The sequence below is a fragment of the Branchiostoma lanceolatum genome, chromosome 16 (genome assembly GCF_035083965.1).
Source record: "Branchiostoma lanceolatum isolate klBraLanc5 chromosome 16, klBraLanc5.hap2, whole genome shotgun sequence".
Taxonomy (NCBI): domain Eukaryota; kingdom Metazoa; phylum Chordata; class Leptocardii; order Amphioxiformes; family Branchiostomatidae; genus Branchiostoma; species Branchiostoma lanceolatum.
The window spans coordinates 11469877-11491687 of record NC_089737.1 but is presented as its reverse complement, the minus strand read 5'-3'; the positions used below and the strand labels follow the sequence as shown (position 1 = coordinate 11491687).

The 21811-nt window shown below is 41.1% G+C and overlaps 2 protein-coding genes across 7 annotated transcripts in view; both read right to left on the bottom strand.

The window, feature by feature from the left end:
• Window positions 1-1384: 1384 nt before the first annotated feature.
• Window positions 1385-11740, bottom strand: LOC136422255 (uncharacterized). Of its 4 annotated transcripts, XM_066409903.1 has the most exons (19): window positions 11600-11740; window positions 7833-7949; window positions 7616-7687; window positions 7142-7173; window positions 6781-6831; window positions 6572-6616; window positions 6327-6362; window positions 5630-5665; window positions 5318-5374; window positions 5033-5071; window positions 4574-4624; window positions 4363-4407; window positions 3979-4029; window positions 3766-3786; window positions 3532-3570; window positions 3351-3401; window positions 2756-2794; window positions 2219-2417; window positions 1385-1699 (listed from the first exon to the last, which is right to left on the bottom strand). In XM_066409903.1, the coding sequence occupies exons 2-18, from the start codon at window positions 7921-7923 to the stop codon at window positions 2220-2222; spliced, it is 954 nt and encodes a 317-aa protein (XP_066266000.1). In that variant the 5' UTR covers window positions 7924-7949; window positions 11600-11740; the 3' UTR covers window positions 1385-1699; window position 2219. The 4 variants fall into 4 exon arrangements, with proteins under 4 accessions (XP_066266000.1, XP_066266001.1, XP_066266003.1 ...); XM_066409904.1 differs by lacking the exon at window positions 3532-3570 and having other exon boundaries at window positions 11600-11739; XM_066409906.1 differs by lacking the exon at window positions 7616-7687 and having other exon boundaries at window positions 11600-11735.
• A 1943-nt stretch (window positions 11741-13683) lies between these two features.
• The window catches only part of LOC136422247 (phospholipase D1-like), a 40476-nt gene continuing 32348 nt past the window's right edge, over window positions 13684-21811 (bottom strand). For all 3 annotated transcript variants that reach the window (XM_066409891.1, XM_066409893.1, XM_066409892.1), the window contains exons 16-23: window positions 21486-21598; window positions 20820-20938; window positions 20333-20440; window positions 19788-19990; window positions 19185-19344; window positions 18336-18625; window positions 17447-17567; window positions 13684-16742 (exon numbers count right to left, since the gene is read on the bottom strand). In XM_066409891.1, coding sequence (XP_066265988.1) covers window positions 16518-16742; window positions 17447-17567; window positions 18336-18625; window positions 19185-19344; window positions 19788-19990; window positions 20333-20440; window positions 20820-20938; window positions 21486-21598 — 1339 coding nt within the window. In that variant the 3' untranslated portion in view covers window positions 13684-16517. The remainder of the gene's footprint in view (window positions 16743-17446; window positions 17568-18335; window positions 18626-19184; window positions 19345-19787; window positions 19991-20332; window positions 20441-20819; window positions 20939-21485; window positions 21599-21811) is intronic.

Below are 21811 nucleotides of genomic sequence, written 5' to 3'. Positions count from 1 at the left end.
GGGTGAAGCGATGAACAGCCTGAGAGAGTAATTGTTGAGTCTCACGCAAACCACCCGGCGAGGCATTCACTCAGGGGAAACGAGGGATATGTATAGTAGCCTCATTCGCAGACCTCTAGGAGCGCCGGCGTTTATTGTTTTTGGGAGCGCTGATTCGCGATTCTAAACATAGGCCAGGTCCTCTAAATGCTAGGGGAGATAGTTTAGCGCCGAAAGAAACTGGTGTATTTGGAGAATTTAGATAACCTGGCCTATGTTGAAAATTGCGAATCAGCCCCTACTTCCCCGATTAATATCGACGCTCCTAGACGTCTGAGAAGGAGGTTGAATATGTCCTGGGGCTTTCTGAGAACAAGATCGCGAAAAATAAACTTCAACAGGGGTATTTACGTGCGACTAACAATATGGGGGTGGGGGGGGGGGTTAATGTATTCCGGATATTGGTGTCGTATTCTATCCATGACTCTCTATCCATCTATCTTAATCTCCAAGCAGATATAATTATCCAGCTCTATCTTAGTGTCGTACGCCTGTGTCTGTAACATATTTACAAAGAGGCGAAAAGTACACTACTGGAAAAAAAGTTCTTGATGCTTTCAAATTCGCGTAAAACACTGTGATAGAGCCGGCTCCTTACATCTGCTTGAAGATTAATCTCTATATCTATTAATCTAATCTACATTGCATTTATATATTCAAAAGAATTATATGGGTTATTATTTCATTCATTATTGTAAGTCAACATTTCACTCGTTCAACAGTTTTGTTTTATTGTTGTCCGCTCGTGAATGTATAGTCTATTAACCAGGTTATTGTTTTATACCTTTCGGGCTTCATTGTATAATTCCTTTCCATCTCGCCAACCCCTCATTTTTTCAGGTTTGTCCCCTACCAAAAGAGGGAAGAGACCGCCTGACATTTCTGTGGCATTTTCGGTCGGTGGTACAATCGGTGAATTGCTCATTTAAATGATTAGAAGAAAAGGCGAACTTTCATACATCATTTTTGTCTGTCTATTCTCGAAGTTGTATATATTTTGGCCCATTTGTTCAGGACATAAGAGTGAAATATGAGAGATGCAGCCATGTTGGTAGCGTACTTGTTATACTCAAGCACGGGTTTCCCAGACTTAATCCCTCAGCTCATGTCAACAAGAAAATGGACATACGAAGTTGAATATTCATAACACAAAGATCCATGTTTCTTCAGATGTCATTTCGAGTAGAGTAGCAAACGTTCCCCCAAGCGTCTTTAATCAAATATTCGATTCTTTCATTTGTATTTTATGAACATGAACATTATTTACTCCTCCATACCACTTGGGCTTCAATGTCTAAAATGTAACGCTAAGGTAAACGTCCATCAAAAAGACAGTCAACACATGTTTACGCCACTCATCATCACTTTATTAACTGCAATTGCACGTTATTCAAACAACATCCATAGACAGAGAAAACTACAACAGTAATTACGTGTATACATTGCATATGCCCGACGGCAAAAACTGTTAAACGGTCATTTCAAAACACTTGATATGGCGATATAGTATGGTGATGTTACAATGAAATTTTACTGTCAAAAATTGTCAACAAATGTGTTCGTGGGATCGTGTCGGGTGATGATTGGTTGATGTAGCTTGTCACGTGATGCAGTGTTAGCACTTTGGCGTTAGGGATGGTGGCTTCGGGTCGGAGGGCACCTGTCATCAAAACAAGAGTACACACGTTAGGGATAGGTATGGAACCATACTACTGGGAAAATAGGAAACCCAATATCTGAAATACTATTGTTAAGTAAACAGGCACAACATGATCATAAGTATCAAAACAGTGCAAATAGTTTCTTGGCATTCTGATAAACTGGCACGTTTGAGAAATATAAGATACAAAAAGAAAACACCTCTAGAAAGTAGCATCAACAATTAAGAAACAAGACCAATAGCTATAACATAGAACTACATAGTACCGTCACCGTATTCCTAATTTCTATTCCAGTAGAGAAAATAAAGAACAAAAGTTTATTTATTTCAGCTTTATTACATCACATGATGCAAACGGACAAAGGGAAACAGGACACATTTCCTTTGTAATCCCAGTCCGGGTAAAAAACAACAGCAGGGAATAGAGGCCTCGTCAGGAAATCTATAGGAAACTAGGTTTGCAAATCACTCTATCTGATCAATACGTCTACAGTTAAACGACAAGATTGAGGGATTTACCTCAGATCTTGGACACCAGGTCGTTCATGTTGGACTCAGCCTCGGTGAACTCCATCTCATCCATCCCCTCGCCGGTGTACCAATGCAAGAAGGCCTTGCGGCGGAACATAGCGGTGAACTGCTCGCCGACGCGCTTGAACATCTCCTGGATGGCGGTGCTGTTGCCAAGGAATCTGACGTCCCTCTTCTCCGCCGCAGACTGTGTTGGACATAAAGCAACAAAACATGTGTATACTCAAGGGAGGGGGGTAGGGTCATTGGAAAGGTCAAGGCGTTGTGCCACTGATACCGGAAACTTAACCAACAGCAGGCATCATTTAGATACTAAAACAAATGGTTAAAAAGAGTTACTATGTGCTGGCACTTTTCCCATCATGATGTTCTCTGAGCTGATACCTTGTCTGGAGTGTCAGACGTTTATAGTATCAACCATTACTGTCACACACTGGATAGATATAACATTTGATTTGTAGGAGGGGGCAGGACAGACTCGAGCAAATAGTTTATTGCAAACATAGACATCACATAATCACTGACCTGCTTTGCAATGATCTCACACAGCGTCTTCACCACAGCCTATTGTGACGATAAACAGGGTGCATAATCAACGTATAATTGTCAAGTATCAGACATGTACATCATCAGCACTTATTGTGCCATTCCAGATTGACAGAAACAAACAGTGGAGCTGATGGGGCCAAACAAAATACATTTTTGATGATTTTTTTCTATCTTTCTATCTATCTATCTATCTATCTATCTATCTATCTATCTATCTATCTATCTATCTATCTATCTATCTATCTATCTATCTCTCTCTCTCTCTCTCTCTCTCTCTCTCTCTCTCTCTCTCTCTCTCTCTATATATATATATATATATATATAAAAGTGTTATTCTTTTGTTTACCGTCTTTTCCACTCATCTAACACCTTTCTTCAGGCCGTACTTTAGTCGGATTCATTCTATCATAACACATACTTCCCAAACCTTTGGCAACGTCTGTGTATATAGGATTTGATCTTTATTTGTTTTTTATGTCCTTAGATGATGTTGTTGTGTATATGTATTGATTAACTAGCCACTGAGTGCCTGAAACAAATAGATAATAATAGTATATTCATCAGTGCTAACCTTGATCCTCTCTTCCCTTTCCATCACCCTCTTCTGCTGCTCCTCCGTAGTCTATGGTGAACACAAAACGACAAAAAAATGAAAAATGAAAACAAAAAAATCACAGCAAACTCTAAAGCACTCCCGAATGTATATTAGTTTAAAAGGAGGTCAGGACAGACAAAAACGAATGTCGTCTTACAAAGTCTGTCTTCTTCTTTGCCTCGTCGAACACCTTGGCCTGTGGTTGACGTAAAACAGCAAAGATTGTTCAATGCGTTACCTGGGTGCCAATTTCAAACCTTTCAGGCATTTTGCCTCTGCTACCAATTTAGAATAGCTTGGATTACACATATGGTTAACTATCATAAAAGAGAGACAGAAGAGTTACAAGCAAAAGTCATTTAACAGAGATCAAAATCTCATATTCACTTACCATTCCCTTCTTCGCCTGATCCTATAGCAATAACAACACAGTCAAGAAAACGATGTTTAATCAAAACGAAAATGTCTAATATCAGACATGTACAGTAACAACACTTACTGGTACACCCTGGGTTAAAAAAAAAACTCTTGAGGACAGAGACAGGACAGACACAAGAAAATATCATGCTAGCAGAAATCAGTGCCAAATCTCATCATCACTGACCATGACATGCTGTTTCGTTTTTATCACCATTGACTTCTTGTCCTCATCAGCCTATATTGGACACAAAACAATAAAGATTGAAAATCAAAAGCTATAAGCATTGATATGAATGGAAAACTTTAACAAACAGAAAGTACATTTCTGAATATCTATTGAATTGAGAAGGGGGCAGGGTATGTTATCTTACGAGGATTTAAATCTCAAAGATATCTGGCTCCTAGTCTGTCCAAATATGTGATTATGAACACCTTTCTCCTCAGGAAGCTTTGACAAATAAAGGAAATATAACATCACACTCATGGCTGTCTAGTAGCTTAAACAGGTGGACAGAACAGACACAAACTAATGTCATTGTACAGAGATGAAAATCTAATAATCACTGACCATCCTTATCATCTCGTTGGGCAGTTTCTTCCCGTCCACCAAAGCCTGTTGTGAGAACAAAACATGAAAACCGTGCACATAGAATTGACAAGAAGGCAATGTCTATTATCAGATATGTACGGTTTCAACACCAACATCCAGGTTGAAATGATGTTTAGTTTGAGGAGAGGAAGAGGATAGAGGCAAATGTTCTCGAAAAAAAATCACTCACCTTGACCTGATCTTTCGCCATCTTCTTCATATCGTGTTGCTCGTTCGCAGCCTGTGGTGGACACAAAACAACAAACATTGGAAAACCAACAGGTAAAAGCAAAATAGGGAAAACACAGCAAACACAAGCTACACTGCAGAATAATCACTGGACAAATTAGATTTATTAGAAGAAAACAAAATCACATCAAAAATATACTGGAAAATATCTTTTTTTTACATTATTTCATGCCAACAGACACAAGCACACAAAAGACAGAAAGAGAAGCGTCTTAGTGATAGGTGAAAATAGCTCAACTTGAGTGCCCAACGGTTACCTTAAACATGAAAGGCAAACAGTTAGTAGACAGTTAAAGAGACACATGTAGGACCTTAAACATGAAAGCCAAACAGGTAATGATAAGAAATCTTAAACAGTATGACTTTTTAGATGTGCGCGAAATGTCTACAAGCGCCTTACCTTATCTTTCGACGCCCCCGGCTTCTCTTTCATAGCCTTCTACGTTGAACATAAAACAAGAAAAAGTGACAAAATTGGACTTTACTTTACTGCAAATAATTTACTTTACTGCAAAGTTCCTCTGAGCCCTGGCAGAAAATCATACATTCTGTTCTATATTCTCTTCATAAAACATTTTTGAATGAAAATGGAATGAAATTTCACTGCCGAATAATAATTCCAGGATGATAGAAGAGACACAGGTGGATATTATCTTACAAAAGTCAGAATCAAATCATTACTGACCAGATATTTCACTGCCACATCCTCCTTATCCATCGCCTCCTTTTCCATCTTTGCCAGCTATGACCAACATAAAGTAACAAAACATGTGTATAATGAAAAAAGAACTTTAGAAAGGCAAAAGAAATGGGCCACTGACACCGAATGCTAAACCAACAGGAGGACTTTCATAGGATACATCCTCCCCAAACGAAAGTTGAAAAAGGGGTCATTGTAGCATCATGATATCAATCTTCACTTCGTCTGAGTGGATCAAATAAGAGTGAGAGGGAAAAGTGTTGTCTTATTAAGATCAAGATATCAAAAATAACTTACCCTCTTGTCCATCGCCTTCTGATAGAGCGCATCACGCTATGATTGACATGAAAAGAGAAAAAAAATTCTTTACAATCAAGAAGGAAAAGTTTGTGCAACCAATTTATACCTTCAGATCCTTTCATCCTGTTACAAACGTAAGGTAAGTACAATCTGTTTACGTGGAAGATTGGTCTACAAGAATGTGAATTATGTAATCCGATAGAGAAAAACAAAGCAAATGTTTTACACATAACAGAAGATATACTGTACATAAACAAACTCTCGTAGAAGGGTTCGTCCTTGTATTACAATTTGGAAGAAATATGATGGAAGACTTTGAAAGTAGCAAGACAAATGTGTTTAACTATTTGTAAGAAAATGATAATTTGGCAGACTAGATTTATAAGAGGAAAATAAATCACAACAAAAACACACTAGAAAATATTCGTATTACATTATCTCACGCCCACACACTTAAACACAGAAAGTACAGCAAGAGAAGCCTCTTAGTGACAGATGAAAATAAGACATTTCTGTATAAAGTAGCAAGGTAACATTGCATGAACGACCTCACGTCACGACAGAAGAAACAGTTAGCTGGACAGATGTGGGTAGCAATGTTTGTGACCGATAGAACAAAAGAAGCTAGTACACTTCACAGGCAGAAACATCAGTAAACAGATGCTCACAGAAGAGCAAACTAGAAGTTACTGACCTCCTCTACAGACTTCTGTTGACTCTTCACCAGATCCTATTGTAATAACAAAACAAAAACAAAAGATGTTTTATCAAAAGGTATTTCAAATTTCAAGTATCAGACTTGTATAGCATATAAGCACATCCTGTCACACGCAAGATTATGATAAGTATAAGTTTGAGGAGGGGGACAGGACAGACACAGACAAATATCATTTTGTCAAGTCAAATATGAAGTCAGAGCCAAATCCAATAATCACTGACCAGGACATGATCTCTCGCGCTCTTCACCATAGCCTCATCCTTTGCCTATGGTAGCCGGACATAAAACAACAGAAATTTAAAATCTAAATCTATAAGAAGAATGGAAATTCGCTACAAATACAAAACACACTCCTGAATATTCTTCAGTGGACAGGACAGATAAAAACTAATGTTATCTTATAAATATCAAAATATCAAAGAGAATTGACCTTCTCTGCGCGTGCCGCCTCCGGATCCCTCAACTTGTCGAACTCAGCCGCCTACGGTGGACATAGACCAGCAAAATGTACGTTCAAGCAAGCTGGAAGCGTTTGTTTACCCCCATTTCAGACATACTCTGTCACATTGCATTATGATTCTAACGTTTCTCTCAAAAACCTCCCCCGAAAGATGAATATACCGGTAACAGGCCACAGTCCAAATATATGAAAAAAGTTTTCCTCAGAAGATATGCGTCATTCATGGACTTGATGTAAGGAAACTTAAGATTCAGGCCTGAATGCTAATGTATGAAGCACATAGTTATCATGATGAATGTATTTTTTATAAAGAGGAGTAAGCGCTGCCTACCATTCCACTCGGAGCCTTCTTGGCTTCCACGTCTGATGAAGAAAGGAAATAGAGGAATAAATTAAACGTTCCAGTAAATACGAGAATGAACGTACATGTCACTCTTAGCCGTTAGCTTGTCCAGCCAATTTACATAGGTTATAACGTTAGAATGTACTACATAGGGGAGAGTGTTCGTAAACACTGAGTATGTACGACATAAGAATGAACACATTTTGTTCCAGTTGACTTACGTAAACAAATCTAGAAGTGGAGGGGGCGGAAAATGACTCCGAGAGATTTCGTAACATCTCTTGTTCAAGCACACTCAGCTCTTTGAAACTTGAGCTACATGAACACAGTTCTTGCTCACAAAGGGGCACACATCTAAGATAGATTGTCTCTACCGTTATTCATATATCAGAATAATTATTTAGAATTGTTCGATAGTAGAAATAGTTCAATTGTCATGTATCTGCATGTTACCATACATACGCGCAATAAAGTTCTCCATTTCAGTAATTCGTCTCATTCTCTTTTCCAATTTGTGTACGTCATTGGTGACCCCTAATAAAGAAATGTGGTCAGGAAACTCATAGGGAAAAGCAGACGTAGAGGATAGAAAATACTGTCTATTCCTTCTGAAGCAGCGTCGAAACAAATTTCATCAATAAAGTATTGTTAAGTGAATGTTGAAAGACGAGTAACTCACTGGCAATAGACTTTCCTTCGGCGGCGAAAACGACCGCCATGATCACAGCAATGCCCACGATGTGACGAATGGCCATTATGCAGTTCCCCATTGTCTCTCACTCACTTTTCCGAAAAACTGGGAAAAGATATAAAAATACAATAAATCATTATTACATTTTAAAACCTTGAGCTCAGGCCCAGTCAATATACCCCCTTGTTGTCCATCTTCATTTCGTTTTTTTAGCCATAACTGTTAGAATAGTCCCCGCATGCCATCAGTCTGCCTATGTGACCGCATTTCACAATCCCCGCACGGGGCCAATGCTTCCCCGCCTGGACCCCTAGCCTCCTTCCCTGCCCCTAACTAATGAAAGAGACCCGTTCCACTATCAGCCCTCCTGTACCCAGGCCGCACAGTGACCATGGCCTTGTTATCACTGTTCACCCAGACTCTTGAACTGTCCGCACTACCCTATCTGTATTGCTTCTCTCACCATCCCCTGTCCTCGCTGTCCTATGCTGCCCACCACCAACCTGGCTTGCCCCTCTTTATCCAAACACGCCCCGCCCGTACAGATTTGTTCCTATGTTCCTAATTGCCCCAAACCACGTCGATGTACCGAATGGGCCTATGAATCAACTTCTGCATGCCTCCTTGATATGTTACATACTGTTCTGCTTTCCCAACTGTGACACGGCGACACGGAGTCCAAACTGATGAAACAGACTCGTCCTACTATATATAGATATCAAGCCCTTCTGTACCCGAGCCGCACAGAGCCACCAAGCGTGTTATCACTGTTCACCTACTCTCCGCACTACCGTATCTTTGCTGCTTCTCTCACCGTTCCTCGCTGTCCTGTATGTGCCGCCCGCCGCCAAACTGAATCGGCCGTCTCTATCCAAACACACCCCGTCCGTACAGATTTGTTCCCACGGCCTCAAATTGCCCAGAACCTTCTCGATGTCCCGAATGGGTCTGTGAATCAACTTCTTCATAATTCATACTGTTACCTACTGTTCTGTTTTCTCGAATCCGTACACGACAAGTACACGACGCTGTGTTGTCCGAGCCCCGCCTCATTGCCCTAGCTGTCCGGTCTGAGACCGAAGTCACACAGTCCCGTCCCTCTCCTTCCCACCACACCACCCCTCAGTCTTGGAGCCTTGATACAGGCCAATTAAATCTTCCCGTCTTTTTCCAACAGTGCCTCGTCCAAATTGCTTTACGCCAATTTCCGTGCTTCAAAATCACTGTTCACCTATACCCTGGGTCTGTCAGCAGTACCCTATCTGTATGGCTTCTCTCACCGTACCCCTGTCCTCGCTGCCCTGTATATGCCGCCTACCAGCAAACTGACTTGGGCGTCTCTATCCAAATACGCCCCGCCTGCCCGGTTATGTTCCCACGGGCCCCAAATTGCCCGGTACCTTTTCGATGTTCCGAATGGGTTTGTGTATCAACTTCTTTATACTCCCTTAATATGTTCCATACTGTTCTGTTTTCTCGAATCCGACCAGACAGACACGTACATGTACACGACGCTGTGTTGCCCGAGCCCTGCCTCATTGCCCTAGCTGTCCGGTCTGAGACCGAAGTCACTCAGTCCCGTCCCTCTCGTCCCCGCCACACAATCCCTTCGTCTGGGAGCCTACCGTTACCGCCCAGCTGATACAGGCCGAATTCTCCCGTCTTTTCCAACAGTGCCTCGTCCAAATTGCTTTACGTCACCCAGACCCAATATGCAATGCCTCGCCCTGCCCACACCGGGGTCCCGCCCGTCCTGCTCCGTTCTCTCGAGTAAGAACACGGACCAGATACAGGTTTGAATTCCATATTTTTCCAACAATGCCTCGTCCAAATTGCTTTACGTCAATTTCCGTGCTTCAAAATCACTGGTCGCCTATACCATAAAACTGTCCGCACTACCCTATCTGCATTGCTTCTCTCACCGCTGCCCTGTCCTCGCTGCCCTATGCCGCCCGCCACCGGCCTGACTTGCCCCTCTTAATCCAAACTCGCCTCGCCCGTACGGATATGTTCCCACTGGCCCAAAATTGCCACGAACCACCTCGATGTTCCGAATGGGTTTGTGAATCAGCTTCATACCCCCGTGATGCATTACATACTGTTCTGCGTACCCAACTGCAAGACCGACACGTAGTGAGAATTAAAACGCGTCCGGAGTCCAAACTAATGAAACAGACTCGTCCTACTATATTTGAATATCAAGCCCATCTGTACCCAGACCGCATAGAGCCACCAAGCTTGTAATCACTATTCAGCCACTGTCCGCACTAGCCTATATTGCTTTTCTCTGCGCCCCCCCTATCCTCGCTGTCCTGTATGTGCCGCCCGCCACCAAACTGACTTGGCCGTCTCTATCCAAACACACCCCGTCCGTACAGATTTGTTCCCACGGGCCCAAATTGCCCAGAACCTTCTCGATGTTCCGAATGGGTTTATGTTTCAACTTCTTCATACTCCCTCCATATGTTCCATACTATTTTGTTTTCTCGAATCCGACCCGACCGACACGTACATGTACCCGACACCGTGCTGCCCGAGCCCTGCCTCATTGCCCTAGCTGTCCGTTCTGAGACCGAAGTCACACAGTCCCCGTCCCTCTCCTCCCCACCACACAACCCCTTCGTCTGGGAGCCTACCGTTACCGCCCAGCTGATACAGGCCGAATTCTCCCGTCTTTTCCAACAGTGCCTCGTCCAAGTTGCTTTACGTCACCCAGACCCAATATGCAATTCCCCGCCATGCCCCGCCCGTCCTGCTACGTTCTCCCGAGTAAGAAAACGGACAAGACACATGTCGAAGTCTACCTTTTTTCAACAGTGTCTCGTCTAAATTGCTTTACGTCAATCTCCGTGCTTCAAAATCTCTGTTCACCCATACCCGAGGTCTGTCAGCAGTACCCTATCTGTATTGCTTCTCTCACCGTGCCCCTGTCCTCGCTGCCTTGTATACGCCGCCTACCAGCAAACTGACTTGGCTGTCTCTATCCAAACACGCCCCGCCCGTACAGCATTGTTCCCACGGGCCTAAAATTGCCCCGAACCACGTCGATGTTCCGAATGGGTCTGTGAATCAACTGCTGCAACCTCCCTTGATATGTTACATATTGTTCTGCTTTTCCAACTGTGACACGTCCCGACACGTAGCGAGAATTAAAACGCGTCCAGACTCTGTCCTCATTGCCCCGTTCTGTACATGCCCGTCTTCTAACCACCACCACACAGTCCCTGTCGTTTTAGGACCTATCTTTACAGCCCAGTTGACACAGGCCCAGTTCTCCCTGCTTTCCTCAATAGAATCTAGTCTTGTGTCACCAGACCCAATATGCAGTGCCAAACTCGTGTCCACCCGGGGCCCTGCCCGTCCTGTTACCTTCCCCCGGGTAAGAACACGGGCCACACTGTCCCACAACGTTACCTACTGTCCTACATCCCGTTACGTACTGTCCAGGACAGGAAAGACAAGACACCGCACGACACTGTCGCAAACCGACCAGACGGATACGACACTGGACAAGATATCGCACGACGCTGTTGCCCTCGGACCCTCCCCGTATTGCCGTGATAAAGACACGCTTTCGGCGCCCAGACCCACACCGCGCTACCTTACCCAACAGCTACACAAGAGTTGTCGATATGAAATTCCCAAATACAACTGGATTATCATCACCAAGAAATAAGAATACAGGTGTATCTATCACGACTTAGAGGATGATTGCAGTTAGAAATGATAACTCTAAAAAAGTAAGCTGTACTTACCACGAAGAAGATTTTCGAAGATTGTTCTCACACTGGTCTCGACCTCTTGGTCTTCTGGATCCAGAACAAATGATGTAAGGTGGCGAACACAGCGTCAGTCAAGCATTCAGCACAAACCATTACATGTTACGTCATAGGGGGGTGATAAAACGTTCTTGCTCCTTTCTCATCGCATACAATATGCCTCATTCGTCAATATCTTTATAGATTTGTATTTTTACCACTTCCTAGTGATATAATTTTGCTAAATGGATGCACTTGTCTAGGTAAACCTCTATAGACCGTACGTACTACTCGCCAAATCTACCCTACAGACGAATAGTCTGTACCAACTATAATCCATAATTCACATTTTGCAAAACGTGCGCTGCTTGTGAGCTGGCGACCCGGGGATTAGATTATGAAAACACCGTACGTCCCCGATACAGGCACGGATCGCTACCTCAGCCATATTTTTAATCTTACCATACTACCAACACAGGAGATTATATAGATGAAGAAAACAAAATCGTCATTCGAAAAAAAAGTGGGTCGGAATAAAAGTTCCAGAAGACAAATGAACATGAAATTTCAGATTAATCACTCTCTTTTGATCATGGTTATAAACGTTTGACATCACATATCTGTATGGAACTTATGCAGTCGGGGTGTTGAGCAAGCCCCTCCCCCAACCCAACCTCTTGTTAGGGCGGTGTTTTGAAGACAGGTGGGAAAAAATGATAATCTAATTGAGGTCCTCGCAAAATGTGCTCTGTGATATAATGTGTTGCCATCGATATCTTTTTTTTCAAATGTCTTAAAAGTTTTTTTTTTTTTTAAACTTTATTCAGATAAACAAAAGATACAATACAGAAACATGAAACAAAAGAATACACTGTTGTATATACGCTGACAAATGAGTAACTTGTGGCAACAATCAATTGAAAACATCGATATCTTTGTTACCTTAAGCATTGTGGATTTTGTCTTACCCTAGCCATTCTGAAAATCTTGCTAGATAAGACTTGTCGTTCTTTCATGGGGTATTACAAGGGAAAGGAAGAGGGGCACATGCGATTAGAATTGCATCTTAAACTCTTCGTTCTTTGAGGTGAATTGAGACTTTATATTTTTCCATTGTTTGGCATGTTGGCCTGGCGCTGATGTAACACTTGTAGTTTTGAGTAAGTCGGTAAAGTTGTTTTTCTCGTATAGAGGACTCTGCTGCTGATGAAGCCTCTTGTCAGAGTGGTGCGTGGGAAAAATTGTACTCAAACAGTCCTCGAAAAAGGTGCCATGTGGCGCCACCACTTCAAGCATTGTAGATTTTGTATCTGTTCACCCTTTTCGTTAACGAAAAAGACGACCAGGTTGGCGTTGTTGTTTTTGTAACGGGAGGTGGTAGAAGAAAGGGTGGCGACCACTTGCGATATTAAAACTCCCAGTTAATAGACTAAGAATTTATTCATTTTAAGTAAAATGATTAGGAAAAAAACAAGAACGATCATTTAGAGAGGGTACTAGAGAAAACCTTTGTATTTTTCAGTGTGCGTGCTTGCTCAGCCCGTATGCTAGTAGTTTTTGGATGAAGGCTCTTGTCAGAGCGGAGATCTAAAGACAGGTGGGAAGATCTTGATAATCTGGTAGTTCTCCAAACAGGTGCAGTTTAAACTGCTACGGTGGCGCCATCTGTGTTATTGCAAGGACTTGTGCATTACGTATCGCCAATCCACGCACATGTTTGAAACGTATGGCCATGTAAGCTGATTTTAGGGGCATCCCCCTAAACAACATTGTAGCAGCATAATGGTAAAAAACCCACAAAGTAAGCTATGGACATGTTAACGTTATCAATTAAGTTGTCTAAAATAAGTATTCCTAATTATTGCACCACATGCCTAAATACAGAAATGTAGACGGGGTGGGGTTATATGTTATTGTATTGTCAAGTAGACTAAAACAAATGATGAAAATGTCAGGTAACTTTATACATTTTGTGTATCAGTTTCTGTGACTTTAACGTTGATACGGAAACAAATCAAACGATGGTCCTTATTACAAAAGTCTTAGGAAGAAGAAAAATGTGTAGAGACCTAAACATGTGATAAACTCCATTTTTAGTTTATTCATCGTCAACCAGCACATACACAAAACAGACAGTGCAGTAAAATGAATATTTCCCATTCTGTCCTGCTTTAACTTGCTAGTCTCTAATTCTACTACAGGTTGTATCAACATTTTAGTCAGTAGAGTAAGGTTAACGGTATATTCATCCAATAAATAACATTTGGAATCATACTGCAAAAGATTACAATGAAAGATAACGTTAAAACTTTAGGCAGGACATAGATTGTATAGAAGAGAACGTAAAAGAATGTTTTGTTTCATTCGATTGGACATTGTTCACTAACTAGAGAATCTAAAGGACAGTACTGTATGTAGCAGATTGTAGAGACTTCTTTAAATTAAAACTTCTTTATAGCATCCTTCGTACAACTTAATGAGGCATTCTACACACTTGTAATTAAAATTAAAAAAAAATGTATATAGAATAAAGCCAAATTGTAAAAATGTAATCGAACTAAAATGTATGGTACATGACAGGCATGTATTAAGCATTGTTTGTATTGGCCACTATATACAGTTCTAATTTCTAAAATGTTGCATGAATTAGCATAAGCTGGAAGAAATTTATCCCTTGGAAACACCTTGATTGTATACAACTTTATAACATTGATCCCTACATGTACAGAGCATTACAATTGCATGGCTATCACAAAAATTCCAAATACAAATGGGCTAAAATGTGTCAAGTTATAACTTTCATTATAAATATTTCATAAAGTTCACACATCAAATTCTATCATCACATACAAAACATCTTGTGCATATCAATTTCCATTTTTCCACCCGAAGTACCAAAACTCTTTATATGGCAGCCTAGAAGCTTTCATCAAGCAATGTTTATTGCATAGGACACTATCTTGATTTTTTGTAGTATTTTTCTGCACTACTGTACTCACATATAGATATTCCCTACATATAAATATGAATGAAGCTTTTTTTCATATTATTAAGTGATACCCTAGTAAGGGGTGAATCCTCACAATAAATAATCAGATTCGTTTGCATGATATTAGAGAACTTAACTTCTTAAGCATGAATGTAGCAAACTCACTATTAAGTCCACATTGTTGCTCCCTCACTTGAAAGTTCATCTGTGTTGGTAGATGTCATTCTGAATTAAAGTTAAATTGCAAATTGCTAACACAATCTTTTTCTACATAATGTCATGTCACAGAAGCAGTGGATTGCTCATTCCTTGACAAAGACTGGAGCTGATCTGTCCAAAATTTTGGCAAGTCCAATTTTTGTGTTTGCCATTTGCAATTTAACTTTTATTTAACCTTAAGCTGCCAGTCCCGACTTAACTAGGGATACAGAAATATGCCTTGTGTGCTGGACCCGGTTATAACCGGGATAGGGTATTCCCCAGAACAAAACAGCTTTGCGTGCGTGTAGCGCGCGAAGCCGGGAAGTTAGGGGAGTTAGCGCCGCCGGGTGTTTCGCGGGTTTCGTGAGGGAGGTCAGGGGTCAAACATTTTTGATTTTTACTTGGCTAAAAAACCTGGCAGCTTAAGGGTTAAAATATTGTTCCCTATTTGCTACTAACACAAAGTTTTTATTGCTTGTTCCCTAAAGTAGCTAGCATTGATGGTTCCTACATTGATGTAGTTATTTACAATGGTGTATTATTGCTTCAAATTGCACATAGCAGCTTAAGTGTTCTATAATATAATAAACTGGCCTTGCATCAGCGTTTTGAACTTTTTCATGTAGTTTGCAAAACAGGTCACCATGTTTTTGCATGATCTAAATCTATGGAGCAGACTAATGCTTACAAAGACATTACTAGAGATCTGAGTGTTGGGCTTTTAATACTATATGGCCCACTGTCGAGTTTCTTCAACGAAGTTAAATCTTTTTCCACATAGCCACAACTACATATACTGTAACTGCTGTGTTTCGCATTTTGACAGTATGCAACGGTTTAGATACGCAGCTAAGATCTTTAATTTCATGCTAGCATAGTTTATTCTGGTTAAAGAATCTTCAAGACAGTTATTAAGAAACAAGAAATCTCTCAAGAAACCCCTTGCTTGGAACTTTAGGATTTGATTGTCTGAGGTATATTCTAAACACTTCGTCTTCCACTCCAGGGTTTCCCATTTTAAAGCTGTAAAAATTTAGTTATCACACCTTAAGAGTCATATCCAACCTACACAGCTGGTGTGTTACGCTGAATGGCAGTTATATCGGCTATAAAGATACAGATATAGCACCATTATAGAACTTTGCATATCTATTCTACATTCTGCATCAGTCTTAAATTAAATCTTTAAAAACATGTGTCCTTCACTCAATATTCATTGTAAAATTTAAACCTCAAGTTCATATTGGGGGCCATTCCTTCCTTCAAGGTGTTAAGGTTTACTTTACACCAGCGCTGAAGCTATCACCAACAGAGGTTAATAATTCTTTGGAATTGTGGTGGGGGATTTTCGCTCACTTGGGAACACTACGACCATAAAATTCCTCAGTAGAGAAAGCTGTTGCCGTTCAAATATTTGCCCTCTTTAAGTCCATAGTTCCGTGGGGGATAATTCAGTGGGGGCCATGCCTAGCTCCTGGTTAAGTCCATAGTTCCGTGGGGGCCATGCCCTCCTTGTTAAGTCCATAGTTCTGTGGGGGCCAGGTCAGTGGGGGCATGGCCCCCCTGGTTAAGTCCATAGTTCCGTGGGGGCCATGCCCCCCCTGGTTAAGTCCATAGTTCGGTGGGGGCCATGCCTAACTGGTTAAGTCCATAGTTCCGTGAGGGCCATGCCTACATGTAGCTCTTGGTTAAGTCCATAGTTCCCTGGGGGCCACGCCCCCCTCGTTAAGTCCACAGCTCTGTGGGGGCCATGCCCTCCTTGCTGAGCAGTGCTGGAGACAGTTCCTCCTGACTCAGGAACATGAGCGGCTGTAGGACCAGGTTGCCTTGGATACGCTTCAGCTCTCGCCGCGCCTCCGACATGTCCGTCACGACTAGGCCGTCTGTCTGCTTGTAACGGTTGAGCGACTGGAATGTTGTGGTGCGGTCGGTGGGAATGCAGTGGAAGACCTGGAGGGAATTATAAGAGGAATTTCAATGTTTTTACCGACATGAAAAATGGAGGTTTAGTTTTTGACCTGTCTGTGTGTCTGTCTGTCTGTTTGTGTTTCCGGATTTTGTAGTCAGCATAACTCAAGAACCTCTGGATGGATTATGATGATATTTGGTTTGTGGGTAGGTCTTGGAAAGACGAACTTCAAGGTTAAGGTCAATTTTGGGCCCCTGGAATGTGACCTTATTAAAACAGAGTGTTGTGTCTTATGTGACTGTCTGAAGGTGCTCCAGACTTTGAAAAAAGAATATCTGAAAACCTTATTCTTTTTCCCCAAACCAAGTTTAATGAAATCTGATTCTTCAAAGACCCCAAAATTTTACAGTACATACTCAAGCTTTTCTCTACCGACTTAACAGAGTACATTGTACATGCTCAGACTGTACTAGGATGATCAAGACCATAGTAGGAGAAAGATTCAGCTTGATGTTTTTTAAGATCAGAATCTAAAAAAGTTGGTTTCATTGTCTCTTTTCTTATGAATCAAAAACAATCTTAAAGCCCATATTCAAGATTTTACTCTACTCAGACTTAGCAATATAAACAATTTGTGCAAACTATACCAAGATAGCACATGAGCAAGACCAATGTTTACTATTTCCTTTTCTTTTGAGAGGACTTGTGAAAACAAAAGGAACACAGCATTGCTGTCTTTACTAACATCATCGTATATCTTGGTGTTGATGGCAGCTGTTTTGATCCAGACCTCCTTGAAGAACTCGGCAGAGACGATGTCGTCAAGGTCAACGCCCTGGTCCCCGTCCATCAGCCCAAGGTGCTCTCTGGAAAAAAAAATACATATCAGCACTAGGCATATTGAAGAGATATCTGTGTAGTACTCTGGAAAGAAAATATTTCAGGCATATTGTAAAACTCAAAATATCTGTGTAGTCATCATCATCATGTCGGGCGGGTTGCCCAGACTAAGTCAACTCTCTTCTTCCAGTCGCTACGGTCCACCATTAAGTGCTCTAGATCTTCAGCCCTTACCCCCTTACCGTTAGTATAGTACTCTGGAGAAGAAGGATATTTTAGCCATCAAGAAAAGATATCTCTGTGAATAGCACCTACACATTACATATCACATTATCATCATGTTAATGTTCAAAACTCAAAAATCATGAAAATTCCTGTATCCCTTCTTGACTTATCCTGTTTCAAAGATTGCAACTAAAATGCTCTCCTGCAATTTAAAAGAAAGCTGCTAGAGGGCCCAAACTTATGTCTCATCTTTTCAACCACAAGAGCTATATATTAACCAAAGATCGTGATCATATCTTGCTCAGAATAAGGGGGTCCAAAATCTTATATCAACTCCTACCAATATACCAAATATTATCAAGATCCATCAAGGACTTCTCAAATTATGCTGTCTACAGACAGACAGACAGACACACGCATTTGGAAACATAGCCTAATCCTGGCAAAAGTAATATTGTCATCTAAAAAATTACAAATGCAATATACAGAATGATTTGAACTCTTCCTCTTCCAAAGCTACATGTTAAAATCTTTGACTACATGCATGTCTTAGAGTTTCTGTGTCTTACCTGAAGCACCTCTTCCTGAGCTCAGAAGAAAACGCCCCAGCCTGGTACTCCTCCCCGTCCAAACGGGACAGTTTCGTCTCCGTATCTATGACGATGACCGCCATCTCGCTGTCCTTCTCGCCGATCATGCTGCGGTCGTTGATGTTGGCGGATCCGATGATCGAGATCCGGTCGTCGACGATCATCATCTTTGAGTGGACGTACACCATCTCGCTGACGGGAGTCCCGTTCAGCTCGGTGTGCGTACGCAAGCCGCAGAACGACACATACGAGTATGGGTCTCTCACCTCCTGCGAAGACAACCAGCAAACACAATGTCCATATTGTTATAAAATAGATGCAATCCTAGCTAATGTTACCCTACATTGCACACTGCTGATCAATACATGTAACCACATATGGCTTACATGAAAGATATTTTACATAGTAAATCAATATCTTTTTCCAGTTCATGTCGGTACACTTTACAAAAGATGCTCTATATGTAAATGTATCTGGAACAAAAAATTTAATATATATTTTACTCTATAATACTAAGGCATTTTTTACTGAATTGAAATGATGTACCTTCCATAAAATAATCACTAAATCAAAAATCTGTGAATAGCCATCGTCAGGCTGGTATGTCAGAGAAGAATTAAGCTCATGTGACACAGATAATTTACCTGGCCAACATTTGGGTAACTCCTCTGCTACTTTCCATTCTGACACACCAGTGGCTCTCACTATCCAGTTTATTGTCTGTTGCTCCCTTTCACATGAGGGTTAGACATGTTTATCCTTTAGTATCTAACATCACAAAATGTTGAAAATTGTAGTCTAGACTATGAATGGTATGTCTCCCCCCACCTTTGAGAGTCTGCTGAGAAGTGAGTTCTCCCCTTTACACATGGTGGTGAGGTTCCAGTGGAACACAGCCTGGATAGCCAGGCCTGTTGCCGTGCCGATCTCTCCTGGGAACCCTGGCAGCAGGGGCAGGACAACGTACACACGGAAATTCTTCCCCTTCCTGAAAAATGTTTTATTGTAAAAATTATGCCATGATCACAATTGAATCTTTTTATTAGAGAGAAATTGTTAACTATTAAAGTTACTTCTCTCCTACATGTAAGCACTCAGCATGTATAACAGTATATGGGAAAAGTATGGAAGTTGAATGCACAGTGCATTTACCATCATGATTAGTAGTAACTGTTTACGCTTGCCCAAGGGCTAGCATTCTATTCATCATATGGGAAGGTCAGTTTAACATTTTATATTGAATTTTTACCTTACAGTTTCTGAACATTATGAGCATATTATCAGAAAAAACAAACACTGGTGGCTCTGTAGCTAGTACTATGGAAGCTTATACCAATACAGAATGATATAGCCATAGCCTAGTAGTATATAGGGTACAGAATATTCAAGTAAATGATCAAAAGAATGAAGAAGAAGAAACCTTGAACTCACTTCTCACACTCTACGATCTTGTCGAAGAGTGCCTTGACGATCTGGTTGTGCACGTAGGGGTTGTCCTGCAGACAGCTAATGAAGAACTGGTTCTCGATGTAGATGTAGTGCTGGGCCTGCTGGATGGACCACAGGTATGCCTCGTAGATAGACTTCTCCGTAACCGAGATCCCTGCGGACCACTTACTGGACGAGCGCAGGATCTGGAACAAGGAGAAGCTACGTCGATGGAGGTTTAAGACATCACACTCAAGCAACTGGATATGAATTTTGGAAAATCATTCCAAAATCATGTCCAGTTCCTTGAGTAAACTGTTTTAAGCATAAGGAGAAGCTACATGTACTTAGTCTAAACTAAATTACGGTACCAATTCACCTTCAAAACATTTTTTCATACTGAAATGTAGAGAAAAAAAGTAGTGCATTGTAATAAACTTCGTCTGGTGCAAATTATTTCAAATATTACAAGCACTGGCACAGGTATGGAGAAAAAGAGTCCTGTCGTAGTAAGATCTATAGATCTAATACATATAAGTATTACTCACCTGGACATCACAGCGGGTAGTGTTATGGACCACCCTGGGGGTGTAGAACTCCTCATACGACCTGGGCAGCAGCATCGGGCAGGTGGGGTTAGTCTTAGCCTTCTCCACCTGGGGGAAGGAGAATTTTTAAAAATCATTTCCATGTCAGTCTCTGCAAAACTGAGAAAACCATAATGTATTAACAGTCAACCCTGTAAATTCTAGAGGGACAACTTTTTGGTGTTCCCATTGACACAAGTATTAAGAATCCTGGATCTACATACATTGTACAGTGAGCACATGTTCGCATAGACCAATTTTATCAGTTTCCTGCAATGTTCCTCGTGGGCAGTTTTTAGTCTAGATGCAAGGTCATGTACAATGTACATTGTATGTAGACATGTCGCAGTTTGCAAAAAAATTTCTCATGATAGAAATTAAATCTGCAACATGCCAAGTATTCTAAAAAAGAAGGAAAATTCCCCTCAAAGATGACACCATTGCTAACCTTCGCAGCGTTCCATCTCTGTATGAAGTGCCTGGCCACGTCTCGGGCCGCCTTCCCATAAACCATTGCTCCGATGTCGTGCCATGGCATGCGTGGAACCGTGGTGCGATCGATGAAATCTACAGATGATGATTGTGGAGAATTGTTCAGTTTGGTGAGATGGCAACTACAACAAGGTACAGGAACTAGGATTATTGGTTGATAGAATACAATGATATATCTTTATATGAAATTTGTCAGCCACTGAATCTACTGGTGCTATATTTACAAGTAACTACGTGTAAATGGTATTCTAGACACAGCTAAATGATTACAGAAAAGAGAAAGGAAACACAAGAACTTATGATTCAAAGATGCAAACTGAAATCTATCATTAGCAAACTCTATTTTGTTTTAAATTGAGGATTTAGAAAGTGTCAGATGACTGAGAACATATAAAAGGTACATTATGCAGTGATGAAGTCTTGTGTATTCAAATATGAGGAAAGGATGTCAAAATTGTTTGGTGCAGGTGTCACTTTGAAGACCTTTAAGTTACATTGTCTGAAACAAAATCTGCTTGTCATGTGGGGTTGGGAAGTCTTAAATATTTTCAATACTGATATGTACATTTGGAACATTGTAGCTATACATAAAATGATAAAGTGTTACAGGCTAATGACTCACCAGAAAAGGGTTTCTCCAACTCAACAAAGTCCTTAGCGATGAAGTTCACATAGTCTTTCCCTACCCACAACTTGGCTTCCCCCTCCATACCGGGAAGCTTGTTCATACCAGCACTGGAGAAAAGAATTATTGATACAAGGATCAGCTTTCCTTAGTTGCAATTAGGGGCCCGGTCAAGTCGTACAATCTTTGTACGATCGCAAACTGGGAGTTGTGGGTTGTACATGCGTATGTACATGTACATTGTACATTGTGTAGTACGAGATCTTGCTATTTTGTTATGTCAATTTGTAGGTAATCTCAGACCCTTGCCAGTGGTTGTTCCT